We start from the raw sequence: 15,561 nt of genomic DNA, 5'->3' as shown, positions 1-15,561 counted from the left end.
TTCCAGTATCTCATCTCCATGAATGTTTCATGTGTCTTTCGACCTGTCACCTAATTAATATAGTTGGTTGACAGTGGGTTTTGGTATTTTAATCTGCGGGTCATGAACGTGCGCGTCTTGTGGGGGACAGACAAAAATCAAGATGTGGACGATGGCGCCCTCGGACGCAGGCCGGTTTGATGGCGCCCTCGGACGCAGGCCGGTTTGATGGCGCCTTCGGACGCAGGCCGGTTTGATGGCGCCCTCGGACGCAGGCCGGTTTGATGGCGCCCTCGGACGCAGGCCGGTTTGATGGCGCCCTCGGACGCAGGCCGGTTTGATGGCGCCCTCGGACGCAGGCCGGTTTGATGGCGCCCTCGGATGCGTTTACACAGGCAGGAAAATTCTGATATTTGATTCACTAATTGATCTTTTGGCCACATCTGATCTGATCTGAATTGGGCTGCATGTGTAAACGCAGCCAAACTCTCTCCATCCAATAAACTGACCCAGTACTTCACATATATATTTTTTAAGATGGTAAAACAACAGTGTACCTGATGAAGTCTCGCTCTGTGAAATGAAATGCACACAACAGATCCACCGTCTGAGAATGCAGCTCTTTGATTGGGTGCCGGGTGCGGGCGCGGACCTTGTCGATGCTATTTCGACCAATCTGGTTGAACTCCAGGTAACTGACCTCCAGGAAGAGGGCGGAACCAAGGCCAGAGGAGCAGGACTTGAACAGCTCATTGGTCGAGATCCCCACCTGGGAGAGGCAAAGGGGACAAGGGTTAGACAGTGGCTCACTTGAAATGATACCTAACGTGTTAAATAGCAGCTATTGTGTAACGGCTATCCTTAAGTTTAACAACCAACCATCCACACATACAGACCCTCTCCTCACCTGGAAGGATCCTGACTGGTTGCTGGTTCGGTCCACGGCAATGTGAAAGGTTGGCCACTCCACCTGAAGCTCAGAGCTCCACCACCAGTTGGCAGTAGTAGTAACAACCGCATTCCAATCTCTATCCGTTACGCTAGCATTAGCATTACCGTTAGCATTAGCATTGGCGGTTGTGTAGTCAATCTGCTCCAGGCAGAAGCGGAATGTTCCAGCATACAGGAAGCAGGAGCAGTTGAATTCTAAAATCAAGTCAGATCAAAGTGTATTTGTAATATGGGATACAGCGTAGTGTACATAGTTTCCAACAACAGAGCACATATAGAGTATTTAGAGTTTAACCAGCTTTTAGAATGAATCAAATGTTATCGCTCTTCAGCATTGTATTTATCCATTCATGACGAAAATGTGGAATCTTGTACAAATTCAGAAAATTCTGTGAACTGCTATTGGTCAATATTGCCCATGGGGAGCCAACATGGCTGCCATGAAATGTAGTTTCATTTAAATGCATCATAATGCAGAATGCGACAAGTTTTTGTCTACAGACAATGTCATTAGACCAAGTAGAAACCAGAGCACTAACCTAATCTCCCCTCTGATTGGTTGGCTGGCAGGGTTCTGGTGAGCAGGGTGGCGTTAGTTTCCGTGTCAACCAGAGTTAGGGTCATGTTCCGGAAGGCGGAGGAAGCGTTGTGGTCTGCGGTGTCGTAGTTGAGGAACACACTGCTGTTACTAAGGGCAACATGGACGGAGGGCCACAGGTGGAGGCCAGCCATAGCTATACAATCAGAGAAGGGGGCAGATTTATTTCAATAGTAGGTAGTTAGGTAGACAGTAAGAAAAATCATGTAGATATTAGCCCATTTCATCAATTATGGTATCTCTGGGTTTGTTTGTCTGTCTGTCTACCTCTAAGTTTCGGTCTCCGTCTGCCTCTCTAGGTCTCCGTCTGCCTCTCTAGGTCTCCGTCTGCCTCTCTAGGTCTCCGTCTGCCTCTCTAGGTCTCCGTCTGCCTCTCTAGGTCTCCGTCCGCCTCTCTAGGTCTCCGTCCGCCTCTCTAGGTCTCCGTCTGCCTCTCTAGGTCTCCGTCCGCCTCTCTAGGTCTCCGTCCGCCTCTCTAGGTCTCCGTCCGCCTCTCTAGGTCTCCGTCCGCCTCTCTAGGTCTCCGTCCGCCTCTCTAGGTCTCCGTCCGCCTCTCTAGGTCTCCGTCCGCCTCTCTAGGTCTCCGTCCGCCTCTCTAGGTCTCCGTCCGCCTCTCTAGGTCTCCGTCCGCCTCTCTAGGTCTCCGTCCGCCTCTCTAGGTCTCCGTCCGCCTCTCTAGGTCTCTTTTTCTGTCTGTCTGTCTGTCTCTGTCTCTCTGTCTCTATCTGCCTGTCTGTGTCTCTGCGTGTCTCTGTGTTTCTCTCTCTGCCTGTCTCTGCGTGTCTCTCTCTCTGCCTGTCTCTGTGTCTCTCTCTCTGCCTGTCTCTGTGTCTCTCTCTCTCTCTGCCTGTCTCTCGCTCTCTGCCTGTCTCTGTGTCTCTCTCTCTGACTGTCTCTCTGCCTGTCTGTGTGTCTCTCTCTCTCTGCCTGTCTCTGTCTCTCTCTCTGCCTGTCTCTGTCTCTCTCTCTGCCTGTCTCTGTGTCTCTCTCTCTGCCTGTCTCTGTGTCTCTCTCTCTGCCTGTCTCTGTGTCTCTCTCTCTGCCTGTCTCTGTGTCTCTCTCTCTGCCTGTCTCTGTGTCTCTCTCTCTGCCTGTCTCTGTGTCTCTCTCTCTGCCTGTCTCTGTGTCTCTCGCTCTGCCTGTCTCTGTGTCTCTCGCTCTGCCTGTCTCTGTGTCTCTCTCTCTGCCTGTCTCTGTGTCTCTCTCTCTGCCTGTCTCTGTGTCTCTCTCTCTGCCTGTCTCTGTGTCTCTCTCTCTGCCTGTCTCTGTGTCTCTCTCTCTGCCTGTCTGTGTCTCTCTCTCTGCCTGTCTCTGTGTCTCTCTCTCTGCCTGTCTCTGTGTCTCTCTCTCTGCCTGTCTCTGTGTCTCTCTCTGCCTGTCTCTCTGCCTGTCTGTGTGTCTCTCTCTCTCTGCCTGTCTCTGTGTCTCTCTCTCTCTGCCTCTCTCTCTCTGCCTGTCTCTGTGTCTCTCTCTCTGCCTGTCTCTCTGCCTGTCTCTGTGTCTCTCTTTCTGCCTGTCTCTGTGTCTCTCTCTCTGCCTGTCTCTGTGTCTCTCTCTCTGCCTGTCTCTGTGTCTCTCTCTCTGCCTGTCTCTGTGTCTCTCTCTCTGCCTGTCTCTGTGTCTCTCTCTCTGCCTGTCTCTGTGTCTCTCTCTCTGCCTGTCTCTGTGTCTCTCTCTCTGCCTGTCTCTGTCTCTGCCTGTCTCTGTCTCTGCCTGTCTCGGTCTCTGTCTCTGCCTGTCTCTGCCTGTCTCTCTCTCTGCCTGTCTCTCTCTCTGCCTGTCTCTGTCTCTGCCTGTCTCTGTCTCTATTTATGTCCGCCTCTCTCTGTATCTTTGTAGTACAGGGCTGCAGTGGCATTGTGATGTGTGAATGCCGCTGTGTATAGGTCACATCCTGTCACACCCTACAAAGGGAACAGACTGCCCCTCCCTTCAACCATCTCCCTCCATCTCTTCAACACTCTCTCTCTCCCTTCCCCTCTCTCTCTCTCTCCCTTCCCCTCTCTCCCTTCCCCTCTCTCCCTTTATTTCCTGTCCCAGTGGTCTTTCCTCTCTCAGCAGGTTTGAATGGGTTTGGTTGACCTTCATACTAAAAACGTATGTCCCTATTGGCACCCTATTCCCTATTTAGTGCACTACTTTTGACCAGGACCCCATAGGGAATAGGGTGCCATTTGGGACAAACCTCAATAGCAAGAGGTAGAGTAGAACAAAGAGAACTGAGATTTTTAAAAAGTGTGTATTTATAGAAATCAACTTTGTTGTGTGCATGTGTGTTTATGTGCCTTCAGAAAGTCACACCACTTGACTTGTTCCAGATTTTGTTGCGTTACAAATTGGGATTAAACTGTACTTTATTTATTTTTCAATGATCTACACAAAATACTGTAATGTCAAAGTAGAAGAAAAATTTGAAAATAAAAAGTATATATATATATATGTGTGTAATATATGTATGTACATATGTGGCAGGTAGTCTAGTGGTTAGAGTGTAGGGGTGGCAGGTAGCCTAGTGGTTAGAGTGGAGGGGCGGCAGGTAGCCTAGTGGTTAGAGTGGAGGGGCGGCAGGTAGCCTAGTGGTTAGAGTGGAGGGGCGGCAGGTAGCCTAGTGGTTAGAGTGGAGGGGCGGCAGGTAGCCTAGTGGTTAGAGTGGAGGGGCGGCAGGTAGCCTAGTGGTTAGAGTGGAGGGGCGGCAGGTAGCCTAGTGGTTAGAGTGGAGGGGCGGCAGGTAGCCTAGTGGTTAGAGTGGAGGGGCGGCAGGTAGCCTAGTGGTTAGAGTGGAGGGGCGGCAGGTAGCCTAGTGGTTAGAGTGGAGGGGCGGCAGGTAGCCTAGTGGTTAGAGTGGAGGGGCGGCAGGTAGCCTAGTGGTTAGAGTGGAGGGGCGGCAGGTAGCCTAGTGGTTAGAGTGGAGGGGCGGCAGGTAGCCTAGTGGTTAGAGTGGAGGGGCGGCAGGTAGCCTAGTGGTTAGAGTGGAGGGGAGGCAGGTAGCCTAGTGGTTAGAGTGGAGGGGCGGCAGGTAGCCTAGTGGTTAGAGTGGAGGGGCGGCAGGTAGCCTAGTGGTTAGAGAGGAGGGGAGGCAGGTAGCCTAGTGGTTAGAGTGGAGGGGCGGCAGGTAGCCTAGTGGTTAGAGTGGAGTGGTGGCAGGTAGCCTAGTGGTTAGAGTGGAGGGGTGGCAGGTAGCCTAGTGGTTAGAGTGGAGGGGCGGCAGGTAGCCTAGTGGTTAGAGTGGAGGGGAGGCAGGTAGCCTAGTGGTTAGAGTGGAGGGGCGGCAGGTAGCCTAGTGGTTAGAGTGGAGGGGCGGCAGGTAGCCTAGTGGTTAGAGTGGAGGGGCGGCAGGTAGCCTAGTGGTTAGAGTGGAGGGGCGGCAGGTAGCCTAGTGGTTAGAGTGGAGGGGAGGCAGGTAGCCTAGTGGTTAGAGTGGAGGGGCGGCAGGTAGCCTAGTGGTTAGAGTGGAGGGGCGGCAGGTAGCCTAGTGGTTAGAGTGGAGGGGCGGCAGGTAGCCTAGTGGTTAGAGTGGAGGGGCGGCAGGTAGCCTAGTGGTTAGAGTGGAGGGGCGGCAGGTAGCTTAGTGGTTAGAGTGTAGGGGCGGCAGGTAGCCTAGTGGTTAGAGTGGAGGGGCGGCAGGTAGCCTAGTGGTTAGAGTGGAGGGGCGGCAGGTAGCCTAGTGGTTAGAGTGGAGGGGCGGCAGGTAGCCTAGTGGTTAGAGTGGAGGGGCGGCAGGTAGCCTAGTGGTTAGAGTGGAGGGGCGGCAGGTAGCCTAGTGGTTAGAGTGGAGGGGCGGCAGGTAGCCTAGTGGTTAGAGTGTAGGGGCGGCAGGTAGCCTAGTGGTTAGAGTGGAGGGGCGGCAGGTAGCCTAGTGGTTAGAGTGGAGGGGCGGCAGGTAGCCTAGTGGTTAGAGTGGAGGGGCGGCAGGTAGCCTAGTGGTTAGAGTGGAGGGGCGGCAGGTAGCCTAGTGGTTAGAGTGGAGGGGAGGCAGGTAGCCTAGTGGTTAGAGTGGAGGGGCGGCAGGTAGCCTAGTGGTTAGAGTGGAGGGGTGGCAGGTAGCCTAGTGGTTAGATTGGAGGGGCGGCAGGTAGCCTAGTGGTTAGAGTGGAGGGGTGGCAGGGTAGCCTAGTGGTTAGAGTGGAGGGGTGGCAGGTAGCCTAGTGGTTAGAGTGGAGGGGTGGCAGGTAGCCTAGTGGTTAGAGTGGAGGGGTGGCAGGTAGCCTAGTGGTTAGAGTGGAGGGGTGGCAGGTAGCCTAGTGGTTAGAGTGGAGGGGAGGCAGGTAGCCTAGTGGTTAGAGTGGAGGGGCGGCAGGTAGCCTAGTGGTTAGAGTGGAGGGGCGGCAGGTAGCCTAGTGGTTAGAGTGGAGGGGCGGTAGGTAGCCTAGTGGTTAGAGTGGAGGGGCGGCAGGTAGCCTAGTGGTTAGAGTGGAGGGGTGGCAGGTAGCCTAGTGGTTAGAGTGGAGGGGCGGCAGGTAGCCTAGTGGTTAGAGTGGAGGTGTGGCAGGTAGCCTAGTGGTTAGAGTGGAGGGGCGGCAGGTAGCCTAGTGGTTAGAGTGGAGGGGCGGCAGGTAGCCTAGTGGTTAGAGTGGAGGGGTGGCAGGCAGCCTAGTGGTTAGAACGTTGGACTAGTAACCAAAAGGTTGCTAGATCAAATCCCTGAGCTGACAAGGTAAAAATCTGTTGTTCTGCCCCTGAACAAGGCAGTTAACCCACTGTTCCTAGGCCGTCATTGAAAATAAAAATATGTTCTTAACTGACTTGCCTCGTTAAATAAAGGTTAAAAAATAAATAAAAATGTATGTATATATGTACAGTTGAAGTCGGAAGTTTACATACACCTGCGCCAAATACATTTAAACTCAGTTTTGAGTTTAAACTCATTGTTTTGCACCCTGCTACCGAGCATCATAACCTGCTACCGAGCATCATAACCGGCTACCGAGCATCATACCCTGCTTCCGAGCATCATACCCTGCATCATACCCTGCTACCGAGCATCATACCCTGCATCTTACCCTGCTCCCGAGCATCCTACCCTGCTACCCGAGCATCATACCCTGCTACCGAGCATCATACCCTGCTACCGAGCATCATACCCTGCTACCGAGCATCATACCCTGCTACCGAGCATCATACCCTGCTACCGAGCATCATACCCTGCTACCGAGCATCATACCCTGCTACCGAGCATCATACCTTGCTCCCGAGCATCACACCTTGCTACTTATTATGCATCTCAGTGAGACCCTATCACAGGGATGGGACTGGTTCAATGAGGACCTGTACGGTGTGCACGGTTTCACTCCAGCCCAGCACTAACACACTTTACGGACACACCTGTACCCCCTCAAGCATACAAAATATATATATAAACATACAAAACATGTATACAAACATACATATATATACAGTGGGGCAAAAAAGTATTTAGTCAGCCACCAATTGTGCAAGTTCTCCCACTTAAAAAGATGAGGCCTGTAATTGTCATCATAGGTACACTTCAACTATGACAGACAAAATGAGAAAAAAAATCCAGAAAAACACATTGTAGGATTTTGTATTAATTAATTTGCAAATTATGGTGGAAAATAAGTATTTGGTCACCTACAAACAAGCAAGATTTCTGGCTCTCACAGACCTGTAACTTCTTCTTTAAGAGGCTCCTCTGTCCTCTACTCGTTACCTGTATGAATGGCACCTGTTTGAACTTGTTATCAGTATAAAAGACACCTGTCCACAACCTCAAACAGTCACACTCCAAACTCCACTATGGCCAAGACCAAAGAGCTGTCAAAGGACACCAGAAACAAAATTGTAGACCTGCACCAGGCTGGGAAGACTGAATCTGCAATAGGTAAGCAGCTTGGTTTGAAGAAATCAACTGTGGGAGCAATTATTAGGAAATGGAAGACATACAAGACCACTGATAATCTCCCTCGATCTGGGGCTCCACGCAATATCTCACCCCGTGGGGTCAAAATGATTACAAGAACGGTGAGCAAAAATCCCAGAACCACACGGGGGGACCTAGTGAATGACCTGCAGAGAGCTGGGACCAAAGTAACAAAGCCTACCATCAGTAACACACTACGCCGCCAGGAACTCAAATCCTGCAGTGCCAGACGTGTCCCCCTGCTTAGGCCAGAACATGTCCAGGCCCGTCTGAAGTTTGCTAGAGAGCATTTGGATGATCCAGAAGATTGGGAGAATGTCAGATGAAACCAAAATATAACTTTTTGGTAAAAACTCAACTTGTCGTGTTTGGAGGACAAAGAATGCTGAGTTGCATCCAAAGAACACCATACCTACTTTGAAGCATGGGGGTGGAAACATCATGCTTTGGGGCTGTTTTTCTGCAAAGGGTCCAGGACGACTGATCCGTGTAAAGGAAAGAATGAATGGGGCCATGTATTGTGAGATTTTGAGTGAAAATCTCCTTCCATCAGCAAGGGCATTGAAGATGAAAAGTGGCTGGGTCTTTCAGCATGACAATGATCCCAAACACACCGCCCGGGCAAAGAAGGAGTGGCTTCGTAAGAAGCATTTCAAGGTCCTGGAGTGGCCTAGCCAGTCTCCAGATGTCAACCTGTTACTGTAATTTAATTATACCAATGTGTTTTCATTAATTGAATTCCCTTAATCTATTTTATGAGAATTTGTAAGATTTTTGTTTGCATAAAATAGACGGAGACCAGTCTTATCAATAATAGGTAACAGAATTTATTCTCGGAGTGCTCTGCCACGTTACCACGAGCAACAGTTTATATACAATAACATGACGTCATTTCATTGCTTGTAAAATGAATCTCCTCCTCTCGACCGAGACAAAGGGAACTTTAAAAGTTCATTCTGAGTTCATTCTGCCCCCCCCCCCCCAGCACATACACAGGACACACAACACAGCTGAATGAACATAATCGATCACCACTTAGCTGACAGTTCTAATTAACAGAAAACCTAGGAATGCACTCACTGCCTTATCTAAAACAACCCAGAGCTGTTTCGTCGGTTCAACCATAGGTTAACTACCTTATCTGTTTACTTAATCCACAACCCATTCCTTTCTTCCTAGTTGGAATGGTGTCACACAATCCCTTCTTATGAATTCAGATATAATAAAACAGAGTATAAGTTTACTTAGTTACAGTTTCATTTAAAACAAGACTATTGTTCAGTCATTTAATCATAATTTTCCTAACACAACCCCATAGAAAATCTTTGGAGGGAGTTGAAAGTCCGTGTTGCCCAGCAACAACCCCAAAACATCACTGCTCTAGAGGAGATCTGCATGGAGGAATGGGCCAAAATACCAGCAACAGTGTGTGAAAACCTTGTGAAGACTTACAGAAAACGTTTGACCTCTGTCATTGCCAACAAAGGGTATATAACAAAGTATTGAGATCAACATTTGTTATTGACTAAATACTTATTTTCCACCATAATTTGCAAATAAATTCATTAAAATTCTACAATGTGATTTTCTGGATTTTTTTTCTCACTTTGTCTGTCATTGTTGAAGTGTACCTATGATGAAAATTACAGGCCTCTCATCTTTTTAAGTGGGAGAACTTGCACAATTGGTGGCTGACTAAATACTTTTTTGCCACACTGTGTGTGTGTGTGTGTGTGTGTGTGTGTGTGTGTGTGTGTGTGTTTGTGTGTGTGTGTGTATATATATAAACATAGACATATATATACATATATATCACACACACACAAAATAGAATGACATCTGCATTGCTTGCTGTTTGGGATTTTAGGCTGGGTTTCTGTACAGCACTTTGAGATATCAGCTGATGTAAGAAGGGCTTTATCAATACATTTCATTGATATGACGCTCCATTCCAGCGTGTCCAATAGGAAGAGGAGCAACGGCGTGGAACCCTGTGGCAAAGTTTTGTTCCAGGCCAGCACTAAAACCCTCAAGCCCCTCCCACTCACCGTATCCCAGCGTGGCCAATAGGAAGAGGAGCAGCGGTGTCGGCGTGGAACCCTGTGGCATTCCGATGCATGAGCCCCGGAACCCCCGCACTGTCACACCGCATGACACTCCTCCTCCAACATCCCAAAGGCTCTGAGGAAACACACACAGACCAATCAGGACACACCAATACAAACAAATATGGTGCTGTTAGTGGGACAACATACTCAGAATGTTACCTGGTGATATGGTGCTGCTAGTGATAGACAACATACTCAGAATGTTACCTGGTGATATGGTGCTGCTAGACAACATACTCAGAATGTTACCTGGTGATATGGTGCTGCTAGACAACGTACTCAGAATGTTACCTGGTGATATGGTGCTGCTAGACAACATACTCAGAATGTTACCTGGTGATATGGTGCTGCTAGACAACGTACTCAGAATGTTACCTGGTGATATGGTGCTGTTAGTGATAGACAACATACTCAGAATGTTACCTGGTGATACGGTGCTGTTAGTGATGGACAACATACTCAGAATGTCACCTGGTGATATGGTGCTGCTAGACAACATACTCAGAATGTTACCTGGTGATATGGTGCTGCTAGTGATAGACAACATACTCAGAATGTTACCTGGTGATATGGTGCTGCTAGTGATAGACAGCATACTCAGAATGTTACCTGGTGATATGGTGCTGTTAGTGATGGACAACATACTCAGAATGTTACCTGGTGATATGGTGCTGCTAGTGATAGACAGCATACTCAGAATGTTACCTGGTGATATGGTGCTGCTAGTGATAGACAACATACTCAGAATGTTACCTGGTGATATGGTGCTGCTAGACAACGTACTCAGAATGTTACCTGGTGATATGGTGCTGTTAGTGATAGACAACATACTCAGAATGTTACCTGGTGATATGGTGCTGATAGACAACATACTCAGAATGTTACCTGGTGATATGGTGCTGCTAGACAACATCCTCAGAATGTTACCTGGTGATATGGTGCTGCTAGTGATAGACAACATACTCAGAATGTTACCTGGTGATATGGTGCTGCTAGTGATAGACAGCATACTCAGAATGTTACCTGGTGATATGGTGCTGCTAGTGATAGACAGCATACTCAGAATGTTACCTGGTGATGTGGTGCTGTTAGTGATGGACAACATACTCAGAATGTTACCTGGTGATATGGTGCTGCTAGTGATGGACAACATACTCAGAATGTTACCTGGTGATATGGTGCTGCTAGACAACGTACTCAGAATGTTACCTGGTGATATGGTGCTGTTAGTGATAGACAACATACTCAGAATGTTACCTGGTGATATGGTGCTGTTAGTGATAGACAACATACTCAGAATGTTACCTGGTGATATGGTGCTGCTAGACAACGTACTCAGAATGTTACCTGGTGATATGGTGCTGTTAGTGATGGACAACATACTCAGAATGTTACCTGGTGATATGGTGCTGCTAGACAACATACTCAGAATGTTACCTGGTGATATGGTGCTGCTAGTGATAGACAACATCCTCAGATTGTTACCTGGTGATATGGTGCTGCTAGACAACATACTCAGAATGTTAGCTGGTGATATGGTGCTGATAGACAACATACTCAGAATGTTACCTGGTGATATGGTGCTGTTAGTGATAGACAACATACTCAGAATGTTACCTGGTGATATGGTGCTGCTAGTGATAGACAGCATACTCAGAATGTTACCTGGTGATATGGTGCTGCTAGACAACATACTCAGAATGTTACCTGGTGATATGGTGCTGCTAGACAACATACTCAGAATGTTACCTGATGATATGGTGCTGATAGACAACATACTCAGAATGTTACCTGGTGATATGGTGCTGCTAGGCAACACACTCAGAATGTTACCTGGTGATACGGTTCTGATAGTGATAGACAACATACTCAGAATGTTACCTGGTGATATGGTGCTGCTAGTGATAGACAACATATGCAGAATGTTACCTGGTGATATGGTGCTGCTAGACAACGTACTCAGAATGTTACCTGGTGATATGGTGCTGCTAGACAACGTACTCAGAATGTTACCTGGTGATATGGTGCTGTTAGTGATGGACAACATACTCAGAATGTTACCTGGTGATATGGTGCTGCTAGACAACATACTCAGAATGTTACCTGGTGATATGGTGCTGCTAGTGATAGACAACATCCTCAGAATGTTACCTGGTGATATGGTGCTGCTAGACAACATACTCAGAATGTTAGCTGGTGATATGGTGCTGATAGACAACATACTCAGAATGTTACCTGGTGATATGGTGCTGTTAGTGATAGACAACATACTCAGAATGTTACCTGGTGATATGGTGCTGCTAGTGATAGACAGCATACTCAGAATGTTACCTGGTGATATGGTGCTGCTAGACAACATACTCAGAATGTTACCTGATGATATGGTGCTGCTAGACAACACACTCAGAATGTTACCTGGTGATACGGTTCTGATAGTGATAGACAACATACTCAGAATGTTACCTGGTGATATGGTGCTGCTAGTGATAGACAACATATGCAGAATGTTACCTGGTGATAACAGACAACATACTCAGAATGATGCCTGGTGATATGGTGCTGTTAGACAACATACTCAGAATGATACCTGGTGATATGGTGCTGTTAGACAACATCCTCAGAATGATACCTGGTGATATGGTGCTGCTAGACAACATACTCAGAATGTTACCTGGTGATATGGTGCTGTTAGTGATAGACAACATACTCAGAATGTTACCTGGTGATATGGTGCTGCTAGTGATAGACAGCATACTCAGAATGTTACCTGGTGATATGGTGCTGCTAGACAACATACTCAGAATGTTACCTGGTGGTATGGTGCTGCTAGACAACATACTCAGAATGTTACCTGGTGATATGGTGCTGCTAGACAACGTACTCAGAATTTTACCTGGAGATATGGTGCTGCTAGTGATATGGTGCTGTTAGTGATATGGTGCTGCTAGTGATAGACAACGTACTCAGAATTTTACCTGGTGATATGGTGCTGTTAGTGATATGGTGCTGTTAGTGATATGGTGCTGCTAGTGATATGGTGCTGCTAGTGATATGGTGCTGTTGGTGATATGGTGTTGTTAGTGATATGGTGCTGTTAGTGATATGGTGCTGTTAGTGATATGGTGCTGTTAGTGATATGGTGCTGTTAGTGATATGGTGCTGTTAGTGATAGACAACAAGTAGAGAAAGAATACAGAATGCTTTGGGTTCATTAAAGTGTCTAGGTCTGAAAAATGAAAGCTCATGTTAGCTCCTAGTGCTAATGCCTCAACGTTATCTCAGTGGGCTAAGTCCTGCATACAGTAGGTAATGGACATACTTCACGTTACACAGTCACGACATAACCTGTTTAGGGTACAGCATTACTGTGTTTAGGGTACAGCATTACCGTGTAATGTGTTTAGGGTACAGCATTACCGTGTAAAGGGTACAGCATTACTGTGTTTAGGGTACAGCATTACTGTGTTTAGGGTACAGCATTACTGTGTTTAGGGTACAGCATTACCGTGTAATTTAAAGTGTGTTAAAAGACATGACAGTAGCACACTCACTGAGCTAGCATATCAAAAATACAAGGACAAGAACATGTTGAAGTCAACTAGTAAAGAAGGTTGTCTGATTTACACTGTTCTGATCCCCCTTTCATCTTTTAAATCGCTAGGATGGAAAACACACTCACAGCGTGACCCTCGGCTCAGTCACACTCACACTCAGTCACAGCGTGACCCTCGGCTCAGTCACACTCACAGCGTGACCCTCGGCTCAGTCACACTCAGTCACACTCACAGCGTGACCCTCGGCTCAGTCACACTCACAGTCACACTCAGTCACAGCGTGACCCTCGGCTCAGTCACAGTCACAGCGTGACCCTCGGCTCAGTCACACTCACAGTCACAGCGTGACCCTCGGCTCAGTCACACTCTCAGTCACAGCGTGACCCTCGGCTCAGTCACACTCTCAGTCACAGCGTGACCTTCGGCTCAGTCACACTCAGTCACAGCGTGACCCTCGGCTCAGTCACACTCAGTCACAGCGTGACCCTCGGCTCAGTCACACTCAGTCACAGCGTGACCCTCGGCTCAGTCACACTCACAGTCACACTCAGTCACAGCGTGACCCTCGGCTCAGTCACACTCACAGTCACACTCAGTCACACTCACAGCGTGACCCTCGGCTCAGTCACACTCACAGTCACACTCAGTCACAGCGTGACCCTCGGCTCAGTCACACTCACAGCGTGACCCTCGGCTCAGTCACACTCACAGCGTGACCCTCGGCTCAGTCACACTCACAGTCACAGCGTGACCCTCGGCTCAGTCACGCTCACAGCGTGACCCTCGGCTCAGTCTCAGTCACAGCGTGACCCTCGGCTCAGTCACACTCACAGCGTGACCCTCGGCTCAGTCACACTCACAGCGTGACCCTCGGCTCAGTCACACTCACAGCGTGACCCTCGGCTCAGTCACACTCACAGCGTGACCCTCGGCTCAGTCACACTCACAGCGTGACCCTCGGCTCAGTCACACTCACAGCGTGACCCTCGGCTCAGTCACACTCACAGCGTGACCCTCGGCTCAGTCACACTCACAGCGTGACCCTCGGCTCAGTCACACTCACAGCGTGACCCTCGGCTCAGTCACACTCACAGCGTGACCCTCGGCTCAGTCACACTCACAGCGTGACCCTCGGCTCAGTCACACTCACAGCGTGACCCTCGGCTCAGTCACACTCACAGCGTGACCCTCGGCTCAGTCACACTCTCTCCTAACTGAAATAAACGTAATTACTGCCTGTAAGCACAATGGAGCTGCTCCCTCTCCTCCGCTCCCTCTCCTCCCTTCCCTCCTCCCTCTCCTCTCCTCCCCTCCCTTTCCTCCCTCCCCTCCTCCCTCTCCTCCCCTCCCCTCCCTTTCCTCCCTCCCCTCCTCCCTCTCCTCCCCTCCCTTTCCTTCCTCCCCTCCCTTTCCTCCCTCTCCTCCCTCCCCCTCTCCTCTCCTCCCCCCCTCCCCCCCCCCCCCCCCCCTCTCCTCCCCCCCTCCTCCCCCCCTCTCCTCTCCTCTCCTCTCTCTCTTCCCCTCCCCCCTCTCCTCTCCTCCCTCTCTTCCCCTCCCCTCCCTCTCCTCCCCTCCGCTCCCTGATATAGTTTTTCCATACAGTGTGGAACAGTGAAGTTAAAATAACTGTCTGGTGATAGTTTTATTTAGCAGGGAATACACTGTGTGTCTGTCTGTGTGCGCATGTCTGTCTGTCTGTGTGTGTGTGTGTATGTCTGTGTGTGTGTGTATGTCTGTCTGTTTCCATTAAAGAACACCCTCTGTGTTCTGTTAGACAGGTAACTCTTTATCCACAACACAGCAGGGGATGTAAAGCCATAACACATATGTTTTTCCAGCAGCAGACTATGATCAATAATGTCAAAAGCCACACGGAAGTTTAACAAAACAGCTCCCACAATCATTTTATTATGAATTTCTCTCAGCCAATTTTATTTTATTTTACCTTTATTTAACTAGGCAAGTCCGTTAAAGAACAAATTCTTATTTTCAATGACGACCTAGGAACAGTGGGTTAACTGCCTGGTCAGGGGCAGAACGACAGATTTGTACCATGTCAGCTCGGGGGTATGAACTTGCAACCTTGTGATTACTAGTCCAACGCTCTAATCACTAGGCTACCCTGCCGCCCCAATCATCAGTCATTTGTGCTGTGCTTGTTGAATGTCCTCCCCTATCAGCATGCTGAAAGTCTGTCAATTTGTTTACTGTAAAATAGCATTGACAAGATACAAACACCATTTTTTCCAGAAGTTTAGTAAAGGTTGGTAACAGCCTGATTGGTCGGCTATTTGAGCCAGTTAGGGGGGGCTTTACTATTCTTAGGTGGGGGAATAGTTTTTGCTTCCCTCCAGGTCTGAGGGCAATTTCTAGTACATTTCTGCTTAATATCTGCTTAAATAGAAGATGTGGCAAACAGGAGTGGCAATATCGTCCGCTATTATCCTAAAATAAATTCCATCCAGATTGTCAGACCCCGGTGGCTTGTCATTG

At 48.7% G+C, this 15,561-nt stretch overlaps 1 protein-coding gene across 1 annotated transcript in view; it reads right to left on the bottom strand.

Moving 5' to 3' along the window:
- thsd1 (thrombospondin, type I, domain containing 1) overlaps positions 1–15,561 on the bottom strand; it is a 42,935-nt gene that overhangs the window by 15,205 nt on the left and 12,169 nt on the right. The window contains exons 2-5 of the mRNA XM_020472837.2: positions 9,455–9,587; positions 1,470–1,664; positions 887–1,125; positions 537–748 (exon numbers count right to left, since the gene is read on the bottom strand). Coding sequence (XP_020328426.2) covers positions 537–748; positions 887–1,125; positions 1,470–1,664; positions 9,455–9,515 — 707 coding nt within the window. The 5' untranslated portion in view covers positions 9,516–9,587. The remainder of the gene's footprint in view (positions 1–536; positions 749–886; positions 1,126–1,469; positions 1,665–9,454; positions 9,588–15,561) is intronic.

This window comes from Oncorhynchus kisutch, linkage group LG29, assembly GCF_002021735.2.
Source record: "Oncorhynchus kisutch isolate 150728-3 linkage group LG29, Okis_V2, whole genome shotgun sequence".
NCBI classification, from domain to species: domain Eukaryota; kingdom Metazoa; phylum Chordata; class Actinopteri; order Salmoniformes; family Salmonidae; genus Oncorhynchus; species Oncorhynchus kisutch.
Note: the sequence above shows the minus strand (reverse complement) of the source record. Positions and strands in the feature narration are given on the sequence as shown.